Source organism: Camelus ferus, chromosome 33 (assembly GCF_009834535.1).
Source record: "Camelus ferus isolate YT-003-E chromosome 33, BCGSAC_Cfer_1.0, whole genome shotgun sequence".
Lineage (NCBI taxonomy): Eukaryota > Metazoa > Chordata > Mammalia > Artiodactyla > Camelidae > Camelus > Camelus ferus.
In genome coordinates this window covers 20450795-20475685 of record NC_045728.1, presented here as the reverse complement: position 1 = coordinate 20475685, position 24891 = coordinate 20450795, and the positions used below count along the sequence as shown (strand labels likewise).

The 24891-nt window shown below is 35.3% G+C and overlaps 1 protein-coding gene across 2 annotated transcripts in view; it reads right to left on the bottom strand.

The window, feature by feature from the left end:
• GUCY1A2 (guanylate cyclase 1 soluble subunit alpha 2) overlaps window positions 1–24891 on the bottom strand; it is a 255314-nt gene that overhangs the window by 109301 nt on the left and 121122 nt on the right. For both annotated transcript variants that reach the window (XM_032472717.1, XM_032472718.1), the window contains exon 5: window positions 12543–13028. In XM_032472717.1, coding sequence (XP_032328608.1) covers window positions 12543–13028 — 486 coding nt within the window. The remainder of the gene's footprint in view (window positions 1–12542; window positions 13029–24891) is intronic.

Below are 24891 nucleotides of genomic sequence, written 5' to 3'. Positions count from 1 at the left end.
CATTAGCTCACTGCTGTTTTCCATAGATATTGTTATTATTTTGAATTATGAATAGAAAAAATTCCCACAATAATTTGCTGAGCACATTTTATGTGTAATGGTAACAAAAATGTGAGACCAATACTATTGCTCCCGTTTTATAGAAGCAGAAGTAGGTCTCAGATACGTAATGTGACTTCAGTGATGAGAAAACAAGGTTTTCAAGTTTGATATCCAATACATTTTCCCCTGCACTTAACTATCACTGCACAGTCATAAATGTACAAGGACCTCAACAATCCTCACCTGGCCTCTCCCTATGGTCAGAGGACCTTTTATCAGAGATGAAATATGTCCTATGGTTTATAAGGCAGTGACAACAGTAACGGAAATTGGTGAGTGGAAAAGAGAAAAATGCAAAGTTTTCCTTTTATGACACAAGAAAAAAATCTACACAATAGCAAAGGAAAATATGAAATTAAAAAATATTGCCTTGAACTATCTTAAGAACAGCATTATCTTAACAGATGGCTTTCATAGACTATGTACACGCACGTACACACACACAAACACCTGGATCAACCGTCTAACAAGAATTTTGCTTCAGCTGATTTTTTGCTGCTTTCCAGCTTGTTCAAAACCATGTTAACCATTTCAAAACTTGAAAAATGCATCAAAATGTACGCACATTTGCAATCAAATACTTGAATTTAAGAAATCAAAGTCTCATTTTTCCACCTCTAATATGTCTACAAAAATAAATAAACCCATATTATTTTAAACTCGCCATATATGAATAATCTTTTAATAGGGTGCTTTGATAGGGTTGATTTGTGCTTTGGGAACAGTTTCCTAGCCAGCTACATAATTCCAACATAGAGTATTTAGAATTTTAGAATCCTGTAGAACGAAGTGAACTTTGAGAATTTATTCTACCTGTCCCATCAAAAGATTATAGCTTGTGTTTGAATTACTCCAGTGACCAGACCATGCGGCTCCAGACAACGATTTCATTGTTGGAAACACTGACTTTCATAAGGATGTTCTACTGCGCTGAAATTACTTTTTCAATTTCTGCCTACACATCCTCTTTGGCCTCCTGAAGCCAAAACAGGCAAGACTCTATGAAGTCTAACATTTACTCAAAAAATAGTGCAGACATGCTGAATGCCTTATAAAAAGAGATAGGTATAAACTTCTATATATAAAATAAATATATAAGGATATATTGTACAACACAGCAAACATAGCCAATACTTTATAGCAACTATGAATGAAGCATACCCTTTAAAAATGAGTCATTGTGTTGCACACTTGAAACACATAATATTGTAAATAAATGATACCTTGATTTTTTTTAAGAAAAAAGGAAAAAGTTTTAAAAAGAAAATTGTATAAAGTAATGCAGAAATTTCAAGGTTAAAAAAGTTTATACCAGGCTTCATTTCAAAAGTAAAACACTAGGCATTACTAAACAATGTGTAAAATATTTAATAAAATCTCTACAAATCAAAAAAGAATATTGAAGTCAATAGAGATGAAAAATGACAACCTCAAAACACTTTGATAAATTCAGAAAGAAACCTCACCAGGTGTGATTTCTGCTTGGCAGTGCAAGTTGCTTTAGCTCTCTGTCTTCAGAATTTGCCGCAACACTAAAAGAAAGCGTTCTCTGAATATAGAGAGATATTGTAGTAGAGTATAAAAAGATTAACATTTTAAATTCAGTTTCATAGTGTTGGTCACAGACATCACACAAGCCAATATTACTTTAAGAAACAATGCCATCCTTGTAGATTGCATATTGTAACTCAGGTTACTCAAATTAAAATGATCTACGAAGGCAGACAATAGATTCATTTTCAAGAATGAGGATCCATGAAGATGATATAAATAATGCATTTCAGGGAGCTCTCTCTCACGCCTCCTACTTTCATCTTTCTCCCTACACTTCCTTCACAGAGTCCTGTGGCATAAAATGCAATTCTAATAACTAGAAAGAATGAACCTAAGCAAATGAGCATTTTATCTATTTCTAATAAGCACTGGTTATGCAATGTTTATGTACATAAAATACACGGACATACAAGCAGATACATATAAAACACACACCCCTTTACCATATATGCTTAGAAATAGCCATGTGAGAAATGACAGTTAAAATTTATATGCACTACAATGGGCCAGACACTGCAAGAAGTATTTTTATATTTATTTAAAAGTTTAAAATATAATTATGAAGCAGATAAAATTACTTTCTCTATTTATAGGTGGTGTAACTGAAGCAGAGAGGTAAAATAAGTGGTTAAAGGTAGACAGATGAGAAGTCCAAACAGTGTACTTAAGGCAGCACTGGGATCCCTTGGATTTAGCTAAATGGAATGGGAGTCATGTGGGAAAGGATCCATTCTCCTCACATTTTTTTTTTCTTATCTCCAGCCTAAGAACTTGCCAAAGGCAAAAATACAAATGAGTCAAAACCCTTGTTAGGTAATTTTTAGGGCATTATAGTATTTTGAAACTGACAATATAACCCCCCCAGTAGAAAAGTTACCAGAACAGAACGCTTATCTGTGACTTTCACCTTCTCTTTAAAGCATATAAATTAGTTTTCTCCTCATTAATAGCGTGCTAACAATATATACTAATTTCCAAAACGTTCTGTAGGCTTTGATGAGAGTCGTACCCTGCTGTCAAGGGAGTGAGTAAAAATTGTTTATGAAATGAGTGAATAAATTGGTATTTTTTTACTTTACAAATTCCTTTTTGCTAGACTTACTAGAAGACACTGTTATTTTATTTCCAATAATACAGCAGCAAAAGTAAATGGCATTGACATTGATGGAAACTACTGAAAAGAACTAGATAAATATTTAGTTTTCAATTTCAAAAGCATGTGCACTGATCAATGAAGCAGAAAATACGTAAATTTTAGGGGAAAATGAACCAATCACTCTTTACTAAATGTAACTGGTATGCAGTGCTCAGAAATGCAGTAAAATGATATACACATATTTATAAAATTCCAAGAATAACCTAAGTATCTAAGTACTTGAAAGGGAAATTTTATCATAAGACAAAAACAGGGAGAAAGGTAGCATTTCATTTTTTTCCCCACAAAATCCAATTCACACTTAGAATGGTGAAAATTCATTTTCTGAAGCCTGTCTGACATCCAGTGAACTGTACTTTTATTAGTTATCAAATGTCAAGACAAACTGAACTTGAGTCAGAGTCCTGCAGCCTTGTAACTTTATGTGAGAAACAGCTGCTTTCAGCTCTTACCAAGGAGGTTAAAGATGGGGGTTCAAGTCTGAGAGAGCTCATTATCAAATTTACAAACTATTAACATACTAGTCATGCAAAGCCGAAGTGGTCTTCACCAAGACGTCTGCATCCAAAGGGTTTGCTTGATTTTCAGTTTCCCTGGGATATTAACATGCCCACTCAAAACTGAACTCTGCGATCACCTTACACGTATACCTTTCCCTCATGGATATTTACCATCTACTTATAAAAATTAGGCAAATACATCATCTTAATGGCCTTTCTACTCCTTTTTATTGATATTGTATTGATGGAGGTTTGGAGCTTATGATGCCAACAAAGTGTTTCCATTGGTCTTTGGATATTTTCAGAACTCAAGGTATCTAGCAATTTTCAAACTGTGTTAATGTCAAGAGTGCCCCCATATATTGCAACTCGTTTTCAAGAATGGATAGAATGAACCTGCTAACTCTAGTATCTCTGTGGGTTTAATTCCTGTTTTAGAATTTAAAATCTCAGTGGACATCTCTATATTCTTTTGAAGTCTCCACATTTGGTTCCTCTTTGACTCCATAGTGGGAGTCCTGTGCATCATCTGGCTGTAAGTCTGGTCCTGCCCAGGGTAAAGATTCGGGTTCGCATTAAAGTTTGTCCTGATGCCTATCTTCCGTACTTGCTGCCTGGTTTCTGTGATCCTTGTGTCTTGCATCCTCTAAGACTGAGCCTGGACTTCTGTTCCTTCTTTCTTTGTTGGATTCAGCTGTTTCACCTGGACTTAGAGTACTTGTGTTCCCTTGCCAGTATGAACTTAGTCTGTTGCTTTTCAGATGTCAACATCGGATTCCCTGAGCTGCCAGAATTCTGGTCCTAGTGTTTCCTAGTTGCCCAGTCTTGTCTTTCTACCTGTTCTTCCCAACCCAAACCTGACACTGATACTCAGTGTTTAGTTCTACCAACATTTGCAACCCAAGTTTTGGGTTTATGATGGGAATGCCTCTCTACTCCCACCCAAGTAGAGGAAGGTATTTTATTACTAACATGTTTAGAGTTCCCTAGGCAAGGTGATTAAAATAAACATATCAACTTTTATTCAGTTTCATTATTTTTTAATTATACTCCTTATTTCCTGAACTTGAGATCATTGATCTCACTGTCTCCTTGGTATACTATCTCTCCATAAGAGGATTTAAGGGGGAAGATGCTGCCTACTTTCTGAAAAAAAGGGAGGATGGTAGATGGAAGAGTCACTAACTTTTAAAGACACAGCTTCTCCCATAACTCTGAACTATTTACTACTGAAGAGATGGGGGTGGAAGTGGGTAAGGTTGTCATAATGTTTTCCTTATAAAATAGTTTTGAAATAGTTTTCACTGTTTTTAATTATCTGATCTTTGTCTAGATCACAGCCTGGACTTGTGGAAAAACTGTAAGTTTTAGAATCAGACAAGTCTTGATTCAAATTCTGATTTATACACAATGTTATCTGGAATATTTAACTTAACTGAAATCCAGTTTCTTTTTCTGAAAATGGAGATAATGTAAAAAGACCCCCTATTAGTCATGGAGGATTAAATGAGATCACATTTTACCCTTTTCTAATAATCACTGCATACACTTTCAGTTATGTACAGACAAAAATATACAAAATAATCACATAATACACCCACTCCCACATATAAATGTACCTGTCTGAGAAATAATGTGGCAACTAACATGCGCATTTACTACTATATACCAGGTGCTATTCTAAGCTCTTTGCACATTTCAACTAATTGAAATGCTCACAATATAACTATGCGGCATATACACTTAGTATCTTAGCTTTATAGGTTAGGAAACTGGATGAAAATGGTTAAGGGTGAAAAATCGAAAGCTCTAAGGAGTGTGTCGAAGGTAGCGCTGGGGAACTGCAGCCTTGGCTGAATGCAGTAAGAGGAGCATGGAGAAAGAGTCTCCTTTTTGCTTCGTCTTTATTTCAAACTAAAGGGCTTTTCAAAGACAAAAATATAAAATGAAGCAAAACTCACATTAGATTGTTTCAATATTCAGTGCTATTATTATTCCCTTAGTTAATAAATAATAACTACTCTAAACGCCATTGACTTTAAAAGTTAGAATTACCGGATACTTCCAGTCAAGATGGCGGAGTAGTAGGACCACGAGCTCGTCTCTCCTTGTGACTACAATGAAACCACAACTGACTGCCAAACAACCATCAAAAGAAAGATTGGAACCTTGCAAAAAAGATCTTCTTCAACTGGCAACATAAAGAGGGAATCACAGTGGGATGGTAGGAAATACTTACTCGTGATATAATCAGGCCCCATACTCCCCAAGTGGGCAACCAACAAGCTAAAGGATAATTAAGTCACAGAGGCCCTTCCACAGGATTGAGAGTTCTAATCCCCTCATTAGGCTCCCCAGCCCAGGATTCCGGCATTAGGAGGAGGAGGAAACCACAGGACATCTGGTTTTGAAGGCCAGTGCGGCTTAGCTCCAGGAGCCCCACAGGACTCAGAGAAACAAGGGACTTCATTTTCTTGGGAAGCATACACAGAATCTTGTGTGCACCAGGTCAAAGGACAGAGGCAGTGAATTCATAGGAACCTGGGCCAGACCTGCCTGCTGGTTTTAGAAGGTCTCCTGGGGATGTAGGGAACATAAAAGCTGGTGTTGGACATTCCAGGAGTATTCATCTACATGAGCTTTCCTGGAGGCTGACCTCTGGATTGGATCTTAGGCACCAAGACCCAGCCCCACCCAGCAGCCTGTAGGGAAGCCTCAGATCAAACAACATACTGGGTAGGAATACAGCCCCACCCATCAGCCGACTTCCTAAGCCACAAATGCCTTCAGACATGGCTCTACCCACCAGAGGTCCAGGACCAAGCTTCACTCAGCAGTGGGCAAGCACTGACTCTTCCTGCCAGGAAAACTGCATAAGCCTCTAGTCCAGCCTCATCCACCAGGGGCCAGATACCAGAAATAAGAAAACAACAAACCCAAAGCCTGGTATCCACAAACACAGGCCAGACTACACTGGGACAGGCTGAACCCTGGCTCTTAGGTGACAAGAGATGAGGGTACTGCTGGGACGCATAGGACCCCTCCCACAGAGGGCCACCTCTCCAAGGTCGAGAAATGTAATTAACCTACCTAAAAATACAAGTAGAAAGATAGACAATATGAAGTGACAGAGGAATATCTCCCAGGCCAAGGCACAAGATAAAATCCCAGAAGTAGAAATAAGTGTTGAGGGGATAGGCAATTTATCTGAGAGTTTAAAGTAATGATGGTGAAGAAGTGCAGAGAACTCAAGAGGAGTACAGATGCACAGAGTGGAGTTTTTAGCAAAGAATTGGAAAATATAAAGAATACTCAAACAGAGTTGAAGAATAAAATCACTGAAATGAATAACAAACTAGAAGGAACCAAGAATAGATTAAATGAGGCAGAAGAAAAGATCAATGAGATAGTGGATTAGTGGAAATAACTACTGCAGAACAGAAAAAAGAAAAAAAGATTGAAAAGGAATGAGGATAGTTTAAGAGAACTCTGAGACAACATGAAGTGCACTAATATTCACATTATAGAGGTCCCAGAAAGAGAAGAGAGAGAGAAGGGACCTGAGAAAATTTTTGGAGAGATAATCACCAAAAACTCCCCCAACTTGGGAAAGGAAACAGTCACCCAAGTCCAGGAAGTGCAGAGAGTTCCACACAGGATTAACCCAAAACGGAAAACACCAAGGCACCTAGTAATCAAAGTGACAAAAATTAAGGATAAGGAGAAAATACTAAAGCTAGCAAGAGAAAAGCAACAAATAACACAGAAGAGAACTACCATTAAGTTTATCAGCTGATTTATCAGCAGAAACTCTACAGGCCAGAAGGGAGTGGCATGATATATTTAAAGTGATGAAAGGGAAAAACTTACAACCAAGAATACTCTATCTAGCAAGGCTCTCATTCAGATTTGATGAAGAAATAAAAACCTTTACAGATAAACAAAAGCTAAAAGAATTCAGCAGCACCAAACCAACTTTACAACAAATGTTAAAGGAACTTCTCTAGTCATCAAACCATAAGAAAAGAGAACAAAAGAAGAGAGAGAAAAAAAGATTGCTTTTGCAGTTTGGGGTCTGTTAGGGTCCCATATAAATTTTGGAATTGTTTGTGCTAGTTCTGTGAAAAATGTCGTATTTTGACAGGGGTTGTATTAGATACGTAGACTGCTTTGGATAGTACAGCCATTTTGATAATGTTGATTCTTCCAATCCAAGAGCACAACATATCTTTCCATTTCTTTGTATCATCTTCAAGTTCCTTCATCAATGTTTTACAGTTTTCAGAGTATACGTAACCTCCTTGGTTAAGTTTATTTCTAGGTATTTTGTTGTTTTTTGATGCAATGAAAATGTTTATGCCAATAAATGTAAAATTCTGGATTTTGAAGTGAAAAGAAAAAAGTGAATGAAGGGCTACAAATGGCAAAATACAGTCTTCTTTCTTGTGGCTGAGTTGAATTCCATTACATATATATGCTGCATCTTCTTTATCCATTCATCTATTGATGTGCACTAAGGATGCTTCCGTATCTTGGCAATTATAAATAATGTGCTGTTAATAGTGGGATGTATGTATCTTTTTGAATTAATTCCTATTTTGTGGTTGGCTTTATTCCTTTGATAACTAGTAAGTTTAAAAAGCTAAAGCTCTAAGCGTTCTTAGAAACAATGAACAGTATATATATGTAAATTAATAATATGTGCAGTATATTGTGTGTATGTATTTATGTGCAATATAGTGTATACGTGCAGTCACATTGTAACCATTCTACCTAATAAAATTGAAAAAACGAAAGAAATGATTTCAGGAAAAAAATGTAAAGATGCAGGCATCAGCCCTCAGATTTCTTGGTTCTTGCTGTTCACAGAAACTCAAAATGGAACAGACTCATAGACAATGCATTATGGATGCAGCACATGGAGGGAAAAAAATTGAAGTCCAATATAAATCCATGCTCAAATGTCAAGACGGATGAAAAACAAGTATTTGTTTCAAGTTAACTTTTATCATTACAGATTTGTGTGTGTGTGTGAAAAAAAGGTAAAAAAAAAAAAAAGAATTACTCATTCTTGATTGTTTATCTTCTACCCCCTAAAAATCTGAAGAGAAAAATACATTATTTATGTTGACATGTACCGAATATTTGCTTTTCTAGTTATGAGAGGATTGAAATTATAATCCATGCTTCCTTCCATTTATCTAGTTCTTAGTATTCATCACACACCTGTAATATTTCGGCGGTCAAGCATCGTAAAGTCTCGCAATAGGCACAGGAAGGTCTATAGCATCTTCCTAAAACTTCTACTTTATAGGAGGTTTGGTTATCTTAGCAGAAACTTCTTATTATAGCTTAATTTAACTGAATTCTACCACTGGAATTATAATTCCTCACTGTGTCATCTCCATTATGATAGGAAAACATGGAATAATAAGATGATCAAGAGAGGGACAATATGTACATTAAAAGACTGGACTATTATTGTGTGTAACAGACTTTAAATGCCCCCGTGGGGCACTCCTTCTAGTTTGCTAGTTCTTTATTCTTGGCATTCAACTTTACCTGGTTTCCTTTCACATTTCTAACATAAAACAAAAGTGGTCTATACAGCATTTTTCTCCGTGGTATGATTATTCCACCAAAAATCCTACACAGACATTAAATCCAGCAGAACTCATTAATTTTATTAAATCAACAGATTTATGGCCCTTAAAAATGCTACCATTGAGATTTTTTTCAATAGCAATTAAATTTTAGCAAATACTTCTTGGCTTAAAATAGTACTTTGCAAATGTTCTAGAAATTAAGCTGGAAAGATTGTAATAAGTAGAAAACTTAAATTAGGCAGATAGAGGATTTCTAATTTATATCCCTCCGAATGTATTTCTTATAATGTATTTATTTTTATTCTGTACAAGGGTAATATTCTCCCTTACTTGTATTTTCCTCTCTCTGGCCATACCTTCCTTACTCTGGCTTCAGCACATGTGTGTTGCCTAGTCTGGACCACCAGACTCAACCCCCTTAAGCCTTTTAAACAGCAAAGCCACCTGCACACCTATTTTAGATACATATATACACAATGCCATTAAAGATACATTAAGAACACCTGGTTCTGTTGATGGTTTCCTTTGCTGTGCAAAAGCTTTTAAGTTTAATTAGGTCCCATTTGTTTATTTTTGTTTTTGTTTCCATTATTCTAGGGGCAGGATCCAAAAAAAAAATATTGCTGTGATTTATATCAAAGAGTGTATTTTTCCTTTAGGAGTTTTAAAGCATCTGGTCTTACATGGAGGTCTTTAATCCATTTTGAGTTTATTTTTTGTATATGGTGTTAGAGAATGTTCTAATTTCAGTCTTTTACAAGTAACTGTCTGGTTTTCCCAGCACCACTTATTGAAGAGATTGTCTTTTTACCATTGTCTATTATTGCCTCCCTTGTCATAGATGAATTGACTAAGTTTTTAGGTTTATTTCTGGGGTGTCCGTTCTGTTCCAATTATCCATGTGTCTGTTTTTGTTCCAGTATCATACAATTTTGATTACTGTAGCTTGGTAACAGTCTGAAGTCAGGGTGCATGATACCTCCAGTTCTGTTCTTCTTTCTCAAGACTGTTTTGGCAATTTAGGGTCTTTTGTGTTTCCATACAAATTTTAAAATTATTTGTTCTAGTTCTGTGAAAAATGCCATTGGTATTTTTGATGGGATTGCACTGAATCTGTGGATTGCCTTGGGTAGTATGATCATTTTAATAATATTGATTCTTCCAATCCAAGAACATGGTATATCTTTTCATCTATTTGTGTAATCTTCAGTTTCTTTTATCAGTGTCTTAGAGTTTTCTGAATAAAGAAAAAAGCCTTTTACCTTCTTAGGTAGGTTTATTGCTAGGTATTTTATTCTCTTTGATATGATGGCAAATGGGACTGTTTCCTTAATTTTTCTTTCTGATAGTTCATTGTTAGTGTATAGAAATGCAACCAATTTCTGTATATTCATTTTGTATCTTGTAATCTTACAAAATTGATTGATAAGCTCAGTAGTTTTCTGGTGGTATCTTAAGGATTTGCTATGTATAGTATCATGTCATCTGCAAACAGTGACATTTTACTTCTTTCCAATTTGTATCACTTTTATTTCTTTTCCTTCTCTGTTTGTTGTGGCTAAGATCTACAGAACTATGTTGAATAAAAGTGGCAAGAGTGGACACCCTTGTCTTGTTCCTGATCTTAGAAGAAATGTTTTCAGCTTTTCACCTTTCAGTATGATGTTAGCTATGGGTTTTTTATATATGGCCTTTATTATGTGGAGGCATGTTCTGTCTATGCCAACCTACTGAATGGGAGAAGATAGTTGCAAATGATACAACTGATAAGGGGTTAAGATCCAATACATACAAATAGCTCATAAAACTCAACATAAAAAAAAGGAAACCACACACCATAATAGAAATGGGCAGAAGAACTGAGTAGACATTTTTCCAAAGAGGAAATGCAGATGACCAACAGGTACATGAAAAGATGCTCAACACTGCTGATCATCAAATCAAAACCACAACAAAATATCACCTCATACCTGTCAGAATGGCTACCATCAAAAGAACACAAATCACAAATATTGGCAAGGATGTGGAGAAAGGGAACTTCCCCTCATACACTGTTGGTGGGAATGTTAATTGGTTCGGCCACTGTGGAAAACAGTATGGAGATTTCTCAAAAAGCTAAAAATAGGAATACTATATGACCCAGCAATTCCACTCCTGGGTATATACCCAAAAAAGCCCAAAAAGACTAATTCGAAAAGATACATGCACCCCAATGTTCACAGCAGTGTTACTTACAATTGCCAAGGTACAGAAGCAACCTAAGCGTCCCTCCACAGATGAATAGATAAAGAAGATGTGGTACATAGATATACAATGAAATACTACTCAGTTGTAAAAAAATTTTGCCTTTTGCAGCAACATGGATGTACTTAGTGGGCATTATGCTGAGTGAAATAAGTCAGACAGAGAAAGACAAATACTATGTATTACTTATACGTGGAATCTAAAAATTTTTTAAAAACTTATTTTTGGGATACAACAACAACAAAAAAGTAGACTCACAGAGGTAGAGAATAAACTAGTAATTACCAGCAGGGAGACTGAAGGGGGAAGTGGCAATATAGGGGTAGAGGATTAAAACATGGGTTATTATGGGATTATATGAAATCATGTGTGTGAAATTTTTGAAAATTATAAAGCTACTACGGAATTTGAAGAATCTTTCATTCAGTAAAAAAAGAAAAATTAAAACACCAGCTGGCTCTGGAATCATATTACTTTATAATTTATTGCTAAAATTTCATAAGAAAGTTCAGTTTAAGAAGAAAATAAAAATCTACAGCTCACCACTGTTAATCTATACTAAAAGGAATTGCTGTCCTCAAAAAAAAAAAAGTCGTATGCCCTGACATTATGCAACCCGTATGATATTCTATGTATCGTTACAGAATTATTCATTAGATAGATATGGATCTGAATCACTCAAAATATTGCTATAATTTTAATAAGAAATTAACAAGGAGTTCATCAGATCATGCTAACAAATGGTGGTCTGCATACATTTGCAAAACCCTTCCATTATGTAGTTTGGAAAATAAAGGTGCTTCCACTAAAAACCATTGATAATTTGGACAATAGCTAGATTATTTACATGTATTCTTCAGGATTAGTGGGATCTCACTTAATTGACAATGAAGTGCAAAATACCAGTTAACCATGATTTAACTGATAATGCAATGCATATTTTAACACAACTTGTTGTTTGTTTTTAACTGCCAAGGTAAAATTTTTAGTTCATATTGGAATCCTACTCTTTAAGAAAAATGAATTATGTGGTTAAAAGTTGCCTAGATTTCAGCAAGAATTTCTTTATAATAATGGAGTTTAGAGGACTAACTGTAGAGTTAGTCCTCTGTAACTGCAGAATATCATGATTCACAGTTTCTTCACTGAGGAATATCATGATTCACAGTTACCTATGTCTATAATATAAATCAACTCATAATGAAAGCTTACTTATAAAGAAGAACTACTTGGATTCGTATAAATATTTCTAAATTAAAGAGGTATCCATCATTGACTCTCAAGTTTAAATAGAAATAGAAAATTGTATACTTGCAATTTAATTAAGATGACCATTTACTACTAAAAAGTCTTTATATATAAGTAACTAAATTCCATTACCTTATAAATATCCAAAAATCCACACTGGTGGTCAAATCTTGTGTACAGTTCATTCAGCATGCTGATCACTTGCATAGGGGTACACTGGGCACATATGGCTGTGAAGCCAACAATGTCTGAAAAGAGCATGGTGACATCATCAAACTTTCTGGCCTGCACTTGCTGCCCTTGCCACAACTGCTGGGCTACATCACCAGGGAAGATAGAATATAGAAGATCCACTGTTTTTTTTTTCTCTTCTTCCAGGGCCTGGTGAGTTCTTTCTAAAGTTGCTTTTAATTTATCCATCCTCTTCTTCAAGCCATCTTGGGCCTTTGCCTGCTCGCCAACCAAAATGACATCTCGGGTAGCGTCATGGATTGGAATGTCTGAGAGGTGCAGCCCTCGTCCCATAAGTTCATCCAGCTTGTCCACACACGGAGAGCCCAAGAATAAAATGGAATTTGATTCTGGGACATGGATCATTTGTCCTTTGACTTCCATCACCTGCAAAATTAACATGTAATTTTGATCAGCACTCTTCACATAGTAGGTTCACAAAAATTTATCATCTGATGTAGAGGAAGAACAAAAAATGTTTTATTAGCTCTACTGACTTTCTGCACTCATAGAAGCGGATTCAAATGTGATTTACAGCCAATGTAAAAGTTATGTTCAAGATAGAAACATTCATTGCTTTTTTCCCACTTGGCCACTGTCTTAAGATAATGAACAAATTTGGAAAGTGAGATAAACGAGATATGAAACAGGAAAACATTTTCATTCAAAATGAAGTTGCACCCTTGTACATCATGAAACTGTCTCATGAGCCAGTTCAAAAACTTTCAACTTGCTTAATCATAATAGAATTAGGATAAATCCATCTGTCAAAATAGCTACATTCAACTGTCATTAAAATAACACTCAGAAAACAAGTCTAGGAGATTAAATAAATCAAAATAATTGTTTAGCCTTATGTAAGTCATTTTTCCTCCAGTTGTAGTCCTGTGAAAATACAGTAGTTTTTACACTGACTAGATTAGTTTACAATTCATTTGGTCTTAAAAATAAAAATTTTAAATTAGATATCATTAAGCCAACATTACCAGAAAATAATTATTAATCAACGAGCACATTCAATATAAGCTGAAAAGAGCCCCCCAAATCGGGATAGTATTAAAGGAATTGAGTTAATAACATAAAGAATCTGAAGATGTAGTAATTTAAACCTATCTCTCCTTGCTGTGCTCTTTGACTGGAGAATTTGGAGACTTGATGTTTAAGGGAGAACTTCAGGAACACTGGCTTACGCTATATTAGCTTGGTGCCCTGAGGACCGCTCAGAAGGGATGAGCACCAGTAAGTAGGAAAGGAAGGGAGACATAGGATGTGGTTATCCCAATCCAGTTATTTGGGTTGGGATAACAATTTCAGCTCAACTGGAGGGGACGCTAGTTGTAATTACCTGGAGAGAACAGCCTGCACGCTGACCAACCAAGACTCCACATCAGTTTTACTTTTGTCACTTTCCCCTACTACATGAGATGTGCTCAATAAATTTACTTTCTTTTGTTCTTCATAACATGAAGTAGTTAGGCTGGTTGATAACACTGGAGACATAGAACAAATATGGGGTAAAACTACAGAGATCTGGATTTTTAAGCCTGCAGATGTTTTATTTTGTTCCCCTACACCATTAACCAAGATCTATTCTAAGGAAATAAAATTGAATCCTTGCTTGATGATATAATTTTTATGAAATTAAATGTTCTCTTTTTATATAAAGAATCTGCTAGGGTTCAGTATTTCATCATTTTATGCACAATACTCTCATTTATTCATTGAAGTGTTTACTGAGTGTTTTTTAATTACTAGTCATGCTCTGGGTAAACAGCATAAAAAATAAGGTTCCCCTTTTCAAGATATCACAATACGGGAGGGAGAAGCACATCCACTTAGCCCAGAGAATAAAATGAAGACCCTTCAATTCCTCACTCAAGGTGGGCTCTCAAAAGACTGCAGGCTACGGTTTGGATACAAAGAAAAGAGTTGTCCTGAAAAGTATTTCCACGTTATTTCATACGTGCCTGGTATGCTTTTTGAGGAAAAGGGTTTGTTAACAACATATACTTGTTAGAATATTAAAGGTGTAATAAGGAAGATACACATAATGTACCACCTCATAGTTTAAAAATTAGTATGTTAATTTTTTCTCAAGTTTTAAGGTGAAAGCAGTCCTCTGATTCTCATAGATTTAGACCTCCATCTGGTCTCTTTCTCTTTCTTCTTGCATTTCTTTTTAATTATTTTCTTTTTCTTCTACATCTTACTTACTTCTGCCTTCTCCCCTTTGTTCTTTGCACATATTCCTTTTTTTTTTTTTCCAACATTCTATCTTAGTCTTTATCTCTCTTGCTTGTCTGTCTTTCTCATCACTGTCTTTCCTTCATTTTCCTCGTTGGTTCTTCCTTTTTCTTTTTCTCTTTTTCCTGTATATTAACCTCCACATTTCCCATCACAAATGGACCTACCTTTTTCTTCTCTGCCTTTGTTTCCATCTCTCTCTTATTTTTTAGAAAAGAAATCAGTATATGTATATAGGCATAAATATTATATATTATGAGCTATATGTAATAAATAAGAGTGTTTTTCTTTAACTTCCAAAGAAGTTGAATGGAATATGTTGTATCCCATCTCAAAAATACAAAACATAATTATATTCTTGATTCGAATGTGGCCATTAGTTGATTTTTTTGAAATCTCTGAATTAGCAGAGCCTGAGAGAAAAGATAATCACTTACCTCGTGCAGTACAGGAAAAAACTCATGAAAGAGAAGCCCCAATATACACAGCAAATAACTTCATTCTAAAAATATTTTTCCTCAGTGAATTTTTTCCTTATAATTGGCCAAATTTAACTGGCACATTTGTATCTCTGTCATAAATGCAGTTTTAACTTCATTGGAAAATAGCAAATTATTTTTCTTGAATTATGTTTGCTTTTTTATAATTATAAACATAGAAATTCACCATGATCTGCATTTATTAATTTAGTAATATGCACAACTATTATAAGAACTACATATCTTTATGTAGAAGAAATAGATTTGTGAAAAACTGCATTAAATTGAAACATCCCTCTAAGGTTTTATTGTCTCCTAAAGTATATTAAAGTTTTGATGAAATAGCTTAAGGCATAATAAAAAATCAACTGTCATTAAATCTATCAGATTTCATAAACTGGTAAGCATAATATTAAGGGGAGTAAGCTCAAAAATAGAGTGGAGACGACGGGACAGAATCAGAGAGGACAGCTAAAGAAAGATTACTTAATCTGAACAAAGAAGATATTCTGAAAAAAATAAAGTTTTAGGGACCTATAGGACAACTACAAAAAAAATCTGACATTCATATCATGGGAGTCCTAGAAGTTTTTGAAGAAACAATAACTGAAAATGTCTGAAATTTGATTGAAGACATAAACACACAGAATCAACAGTCTACGTGAATCTCTAGTAGGATAAACCCGAAGAAATTCACTTTAAGACACATCATAATTAAATTTCTGAAAACTGAATTCAAAGAAAACATCTTGAAAGGCTCCAGACAGAGAAGATGTTACTCACAGGGAACACTAATTCTAATGGCAGTTGATTTCTCATCTGAAACTATGGAAATCAGAAGAAAGGAGAATTTTTTTTCAAATATTGAAAGAAAAGAAGTGTCAGCTATGAATTCTATGTCTGGGGAAGCTATTCTTTAAGAATGAAGGGGAAATTAAAGATATCTGCAGATGAAGGAAAATTAATAGTGATTCTCCTAACAGAATAGCTAAAGAAAGATCATCAAACAGAAAGAAAATAAGAGAAATAATACTCTAAGGGGCATCAGGAAGGAAAAGAGAACAAAAAGACCAAAAATACTGGGGCATACAATAGATTATCCTCTCCTCATGAGTTGACTATATTATATGTGATAATTGAAACAAAAATTGTAACACCATTTGATACTCATCACAAGTGTTTCTCCTTATAAGAAAAGCAGATGGAGATTACACACACACACACACACACACACACACAAGAAGAAATGTGAAAATAGAGACAGAGATTGGAGTGATGCAGTCACCAGCCAAGAAATATCAATGCATGCCAGGAGCCACCAGAAGCTAGAAGAGTTAAGGAATCTATTTCCCCCTAGATTCTCTGGAGAGAGCAAGGAGCTATCCACACTTTGATTTCAGATTCTGATTCCCAGGGCTGTGAAAGAATAAATTTCTGTTGCCTTATACTACCAAGTTTGCGGTAATTTGTTACAGAAGCCACAGGAAACTAATACAGATCAAAACAACGAAATCAACAAATAGGAGCCAGTTGACAGATACAGGATGGTCCACCTAACAACAGAATACACATTTTTCAAAGACCCCACAGAACATACATTAAGATAGACCATATCCTGGGTCACACACACACACAAAAAATCTCCACAACACATTTTTAAAATTGAAATTATATGGCTATGTTCTCTGACTACATGGAATAAAACTAGAAATAAAGAACCGTAAGACATATGTACAATAGTCAAAACTAGAAACAATCCCAGTGTATTTCAACGGGTGAATGGTTAAACCAAATACGAGTTACTATTCAGCAAAATAAAGAAATATTCTATTGATACAGGCAAAATATTAGATGAATTTGTAAAGAATTATGCTGAGTGAAAAACTGCTCAGTAATAAAGAAAATGAGTTTTTGTTTTCCTTGCTTGCTTATTTATTTTTATCATTAAATCATTGTATTTTGATTCTTAGGATATTATTATCAAATAAATAAAGTGTTTAGCAACGATTTCTCCCAGAGGGCTACTGACTTTTTTAAATTTTAACCTACTATATGCTTTTATAGTAGCTACAAGTTAAAAAAACTTTTTAAAATGTTTTCATTTTCTAACATGAATTCTTCATTAAATATTCTTATTTAAAGAAAACAATTTTAAATTCTTAAGTATACTAAATATAATTTAAAAGAAATTAAAAGCATTTATTTATTTACTCATCTATTTCACAAATATTTATTATCTATGACCTGTCAGTACTATGCTAAGCACTTTCAATAAGCAGGAATTCAGGCAGAATACCTACTAAGTTGAACAGTAAATTCAATAGCAAAGTGCATACGTATCTAGAGGGATATTAACACCTCAGGCTAATTATGCTATTATTTACTCTGTAGTTTGAAATGTAGTCTTTGTTGAGATGAGATACAATAAAATTCATATTGTTTATTGATGACATCAAAACAAAACATAACCTTTCAGACACTTTAATTTCTGTATTTGCTTTATTTTCCCATATGTTAGTAATCTAGTTTCATTGCTGTTCTTTAAATCTCAGAAATTCATTCTAAAGATAGATTTGAATCCTGTTTTGATAGATAAGACAGTAAAGCGCATGACAAAGTTGATTTAATATTCCAAGATTAGATGCCACTTTTCTTGTTAAGTCACAGCAGGATTCATACAATATTTAAAGGAAACAGGTTTATGCTTAATAGTTGAAAGAAATATATCAGCAAATTTTCTGTCATTGTGCAAATTTTCTAATTGTGAAATGTTTATGTTTTACTTAGATACCTCATTCATTTTGTATTTAACACTATGTGAGGAATATGAAATTGATATGCAGTTTTTAATACCTCACCTACATACACTATCTTTTTTCCCAAAGGGTGCAAATGACCTCATTTTTTATCACAATCTCACAATCGGTAAATCACACACATTAAAGGAATAGCCTTTGGGATGCTTTGTCACCACACTGTCACTCACACATACCATGGGGCATTTTGTTATATTTTAATATATCCAGTTTATAAAATTACACTTCCTACCACTAAATATTCTGTAAAATCAGGAAATTCTACACTTTCTTCAAGGAAATATTACAAAAATAATTCTACACAAAGCATTAACACATTGTTACATAAGGATGAGTGCAGCCTCCTCACAGTAATAGAAAGCCATTTGGATGTGTCAAAAATATTAACATTTCTAGCTCAGCCAATTTAACGAGAAAATTCTGAAAAGGTCTTAAAATCCAACAAATTTCCAAATATCCAATTATATATTATGTAAGTGCTGTGTGTGGATTTACATTCTCCCATACCTAATCAGGGGGAGGGTAGGAGACTGAGAGTGGGTATTTGATATATTACTTAGTAATAAAAATAGTGTTTTGCATTTTGACTGAATTGTGTTAAATATTTAAAAGAAATAACCAGAGTTTGTGCTTAGTTTGTGCAAAACCTGGTTATATACTAAGCATCCTGGCTGCTGGATAAGCAGAATTAAGGACACTAGAGTATACGAGAACCTTCTAATGGAATAATACGGTAGTTGCATATTCTCAGGCACGTACCATGGCTACAGAAATATGGAGAGATGAGCAATCTAGTCCTCATATAGTGGGTTGAAATTTTTATATAGGGGATTTTTCCCATAGATCTTTCTATAATAATGGAAAATATGGTTAGTGTAACTGAAGAACTAAATTTTAAATTTTATTTGATTTCCATTAATTTAAATTAAAATGTATATAGCCACATTTGCCCACCAGATAATGTACCGGACAGCATAGCTCTGAAGTAAAGTTTGTGGCTCCAAAATTCAATCAATCCATTATTTGGTCTAAGTATTAGCTTTCATTCGTTTGTGGATAAGAAATGAGTTAATATTTGGGTCACACAGATTTTTTTTTCTTTTTAACAATGTTACACAGAAGGTTTAAGAAAATATGTGTAGGAACTTTACTCAGTACTAACGGTAGAGCTGAGCTTAAGAGGGTTGTGATCTCTGCCCTGATGGAGCTTATATTCTAACAGAGGAGATACATATAAATGTCTATATATATATATTACATATTATTATTATATATTATAGATATAGATATCTGTGTATATTTTTTAAAAAGAATAGATAGGTTATGGAAGGCTGAGCAACCCTCTTGCTGCAAAACAAATAGATCCAGGTTTAAAAAAAAAAAAACATACTTTTGAGCCATCTCTTAAGATGTAGGAGAGGTTTTCGAGTACATGCAACATACACGCACCAGAAAAAGGAACAACCGAATAAAAACAAAGCAAACTAATAAACAAAATATGAAACCTTGATCTAGACCCCTGATGGAGCAGAGCGAAGCCAGCTTGTCCTGAGAGCCATGTGGAGAGAATGCTGCTATGGGGACTCTGAGACTTGAGACATGTGTAAGGACCATCCTCAGAGAAGACTAGACAGTCTTCAGTCACTGGCATATAAAACTTCCCCAACTTAGGCTCTCAAGACTCTCAATACAGTTAAGCTCAAGCAATGGAGGAAAGCAAGCAATGAACACAAGATTTAGATCACAAAAATCTTTAAGTATTGTAATGTCAGGTTCAGAATATAGAGCAACTACATATTTACAAGTAAGGGTACAATTATAAAGACAGACAAGCACCAAGAGACGATAAGGAAGGAGTAGACAGTCAAAAACTTAGAGTAGATCGTAACACAAATAGTAATACTGTTTACCTCAAACACTGGCAATGAAATAGATATGCACAGGCCTGCAGAGCGTGTTGAGTACAATTCTAGAAGAAACTAGCCGTAACTAAATTCCTCTGTGGATTCTGAACCACCTCAAATCTCCTGACTCAGAACCCTCTGTGGTTGGGCTCAGAAATTCATGTTTTTGACATACGATTTTGAAAATCGGCTACACTCAGTAACTTTTGTCTCAAATATCACCTTGTCCAATCTACTCATCTCGTAAGTGTAAATGAGACAAGGAGGCCTGGGGATGAAAGACAAATTGTATGGGGTCACAAGGCAGGTTGGTAAAGGGCAAGGACTTGTGACAGATTTCTTGACATACACAGCTACATTGTAGATGGTTCATTGTCAGAAAGCGTATTTTGAGTAAAACAAAGAATGAAATCTGAAGTTCAGTAATGGCTCAGAGCTAGGACGTGAACAAGTCCAGCAAATAACCTGTAAACAGATTAATCAAAGGCGGATCACAAAACTGTTTCAACAAACGCTATAGACAGTTTTAACAACTTTATAAATGACTTTCTCTCATATTTGTGGAAACATTAAAGATGTACGAGGGTCCCTTATGTATTTTCATTGGCACACTACTGAATTTCATGAGAGGAATTCTGCTTATTTTGTATCCAATTTGGGGATTTGAGATTTGGGGCATATCCAAAAAATGTTTGTCAAAAGTCTTCTTGATGAATTCTATTTGTGACCCAATAATACCTCTTTTAAAAAGTTTTATTTATTTTTTTAAATTTTTGGTGGGGAGGCAATTAGTTCTGTTTGCTTGTTTGTTTGTTTTTTATAGTGGAGGTACCGGGGATTGAACCTTGCACATGCTAAGCATGCATTCTACCACTGAGCTACCCCCTCCTCCCGCCCGGTAATATCTTAATAACCCCTTAGACTTACACAGAATGTGGAATTTTTTAAATGTTTCCACAGACCCTGCTGCATTTGTCTCCCTGACGTTGTAAAGTGCACCTAGTCAAGGTTACTGTAATTGAGGAAGCTAAGACCAGGGAGAGTTGAGTGAGTTTGCCAGAAATCCTACAGTTAAGTTAGGGAGCCTTGAGCTGCCTGACCCAGTGTTCTTTCCACACATAGGTTGGAGAGATAAAAGGAAGAAGAGCTTTGAAACTAAAAATGATCTGAATTTAAAACCCAGTTTCACTATTTGCTGGCTAAGTAACCATATGTTTATACATATGGCAGATCACACGGCTTCTCAGGGTTCTAACAATGCCATCTCTAATATCTGAATAAACACCATTTTAATAGAACAGCATTAGAATAAAGTTTAAATGAGATAATACATATTAAAAGTCTAGCCTAGTACACACATAAGCATTCACTCAATGATTACTATCAATTATTATTGTTATTGTTATTAAGCATTATGACAAAGATAATGATGATTTAACTGATGCCAGAGATTATTACAAATATAAAATTATAATAAGTAATTATGTTGAAGAAATAATAATGATAACAATTTTATTAAGTTGTATTAAATAGGCATGTTGTATTTATTATTTTCAGTAACTGAAAAACTAGAACCAAGTTAAATGTGTATAAATGGATTTCTACTTACATGATTTATATTGTCAGTTAAGAAAAAAAAAGTTTCACAAACCATACAAAATGGTATAGTAATTAAAATGTCGTAATGAAGGTTGACTTTGCATTGGCAAAATGTCTCAGACACACATCAACAGAATCTGTCTTTGTAAACATCCCCCTGATCATGAACAATGTGTAAGAATTCCTTGTCACGAAAACAGATTTCAACTGAAGAAATATGCCTTGGAGGTTGTCTATGATAGTGAAAAGCATAGAAATTATTGGACTATGGCAAAGGAAGTATTCCAAGATGAGTGAAAGAAAGGTCAAAACCCCAGAGAGAAAGAAAAACGCAGTGCATTTGGGTCCAGTATGATTATAGTAAGAAGGTCCAGTATGATTACAAAAGAGAGGAAAGGGGAATGACTAGGTCTAATCAGATCAAGGCCATGCAACTGAGTTACGATCACTGGAATGTGAACCTAGCCCTTGTGATTCTCCAGTCCTCTTCCTACTCTTCCCTCTGCAACTGTGGAGGCCCCATGTCAACGATGGTGAAATCAGAAGAAGGAGGAGCCTGGGTTCCAAAGTCTTTTCTGCAACAGGGCTGCCCACAGGACACCTAACCTGCCCCAGATCTGTGATGTGAGCAAAAATAAATATTTATACAGTTAATGGACTTGGATTTGAAGATTATTAGCACTACTAAGCTTGACTAACTAGCCAGGTCATGGTAAAAGATCACTTTTGGCCATCTCCATCACACACTTACAATGTGGTCTAGGCGTACATCTACTCCATGCTAGGACCTCAGTGAAGAGAATCCAGTATGATTCTCTCCTATCCAACTCCATTATATTCTAATTAAAGTAGTTCCCACTTAAAGTTCTATGCTATCAGTAAATTAAGGAGGAGTCCTAAGGTCAATACACAGCTCCATCTGTAAGTGTGAATCTAAAGCTTTGCTTAAAAGGACTGGTTGGTTTTATGCTGATGCGACACGAATCATCATGAATTACGATGTCGTATCAATTTTTATGCTACTGAAACTAGATTACATGTGTATCCTGCATTCTAGGAAGAGGATGCCGAAGCCTTTCAAGTATACTATAAATAATTAAAATGGTTTCTTAGATATAAATGTTCACAAACAGTGTAGAAATCAGCTACAATAAAGAAACTGCAAAAAAATACAAACACAGGGAGGCTAAACAACATGCTATTAACCAACAAGTGGATCACTGAAGAAATCAAAGAGGAAATTTAAAAAATGGCTAGAGACAAATGAAAACAAAAACACGGCAGTCCAAAGCTTGTGGGACACAGCAAAAGCAGTTCTAAGACAGAATTTTATAGCAATACTAGCTAACTTCAGGAAACAAGAAAGATCTCAAATAAACAACCTAACCTTACACCTAAAGAAAGTAGAGAATGAAGAACAAACAAAACCCAAAGTTAGTAGGAGGAAAGAAATTATAAACATCAGAGCAGAAATAAACAAAATAGAGACTGAAAAAAAGAGAAAAAAATCACTGAAACTAAAAGCTGGTTCTTTGAAAAAATAAACAAAATTGATAAACTTTTAACCAGACTCATCAAGAAAAACAGGGGGAAGACCCAAATAAATAAAATCAGAAATGAAAAAGAAAAGGCACAGCAGACACCAAAGAAATGCAAAGAATCTTAAGAGGCTACTGCAAACGACTATACCTCAGTAAAACAGCCAAACTAAACTTTCCACTGTTTCCACCCATTTTTCTTCTGAGTTCATTGAGTCCCTTTGTGATCATTACCTTGAATTCTTTATTCTTCTGGGTTTTATCTTGTTCCTTTATTTAGATGCCCCTATGTGGCATCATTTTGCCTAATTCTCTCTGCTTATTTGCATGCATAGGATGGTTCTGTCATGTTTAGAGTTTAGAGAAGCAGCCTCATGTAGGAGATGTCCTGTGGAGCCCAGAAGCACTCTCCCCGCTGCTCACCAGAGCTGTACGATCTAGGAGTGCCCCCTATGTAGCCTGAGAACGCCCTTCTGCTGTGGTGGTCTGACTACCACGGGTATGCTGGTAGGCAGGGCTGGTCCCTGGCTAAGCTGGCTGCCAGGCCTTGCCTTATACGGAGGCTTCTGGCCCCTGGTGGGCAGAGACAGGTCCTGGCACAGCTGGCTGCACAGCCCGACAGTCCCAGGGGCAGGGGTGGGTTTTGACTGTACTGCATCTCCGCCCCTCCTATCCATCTTGTTGTGATTCCTTCTTTATATCTTAGTTGGGGAAAATCTTTTCTGCTAGCCTTCAGGTCATTCTCACAGATGGCTGCTTTGTAAACAGTTGTAATTTTCGTGTGCCTGTGGGAAGAGGTCTTTCTACTTACCCTTCAAGCATCTCCGTGGTCTTTATTTCTAACAGTTTCTTTGAGATATTTATATATCATAAAATTCACCCATTTAAAATGTACAATTCATTCAATTTTACAATGGATTTCACAGGTTGTATAATCATCACCACAAATGAATTTCAGAACATTTCATCATCCTCCCCACATCCTCTGTATTCCTTAGCAGTCAATCCTTATCCCTCACTCCTCTTCCTCGTCAGCCCTCGGCAACTAGTAACCAACTTCCTGTGTCCAAAGACTTGCCTCTTCTGGACATTTCATATGAATGAATCAAATACCATGTTTTGTACAAGGGTTTTATTATTTGAGCTCTTACATTTAGGTCCAAGACCCATTTTGAGATACTTTGTTTATATGGTGTGAGGTGGGGGTCCAAACTCAAACTCAATCTTTTGCAGCTGTTCCAACACTATATGGACTATGTGTTGAAAAAAAAAAAAACTATTCTTTCCCTATTGAACTGGCATCTTTGTGAAAAATCAATTGACGATAAATGTAAGCAATATTTCTGGACTCTCAGTTTTGTTTCATTGGTCTGTAGATCTATCCTTAAGCCAGAACCATACTGTCCTAATTATTGTAGCTTTGTAATAAGTATTTTGAATCAGGAAGTGTGAGTCCTTCACATTTCAAGAGTGTTTTGGCTCTTTGGGTCCTTGGCATATTCATATGAATTTTAAGATCAACTTGTCTATGTCTCCAAAAAAAAGCAGCTAAAATCTTGATAAGGATTGCCTTGGATCTGTAGATCACTCTGGATAGTATTGCCTTATAACAGTATTAAGTGTTGCAGTCCACAAAGGTGGACGTCTTTCCATTATTGAGGTCTTTATTT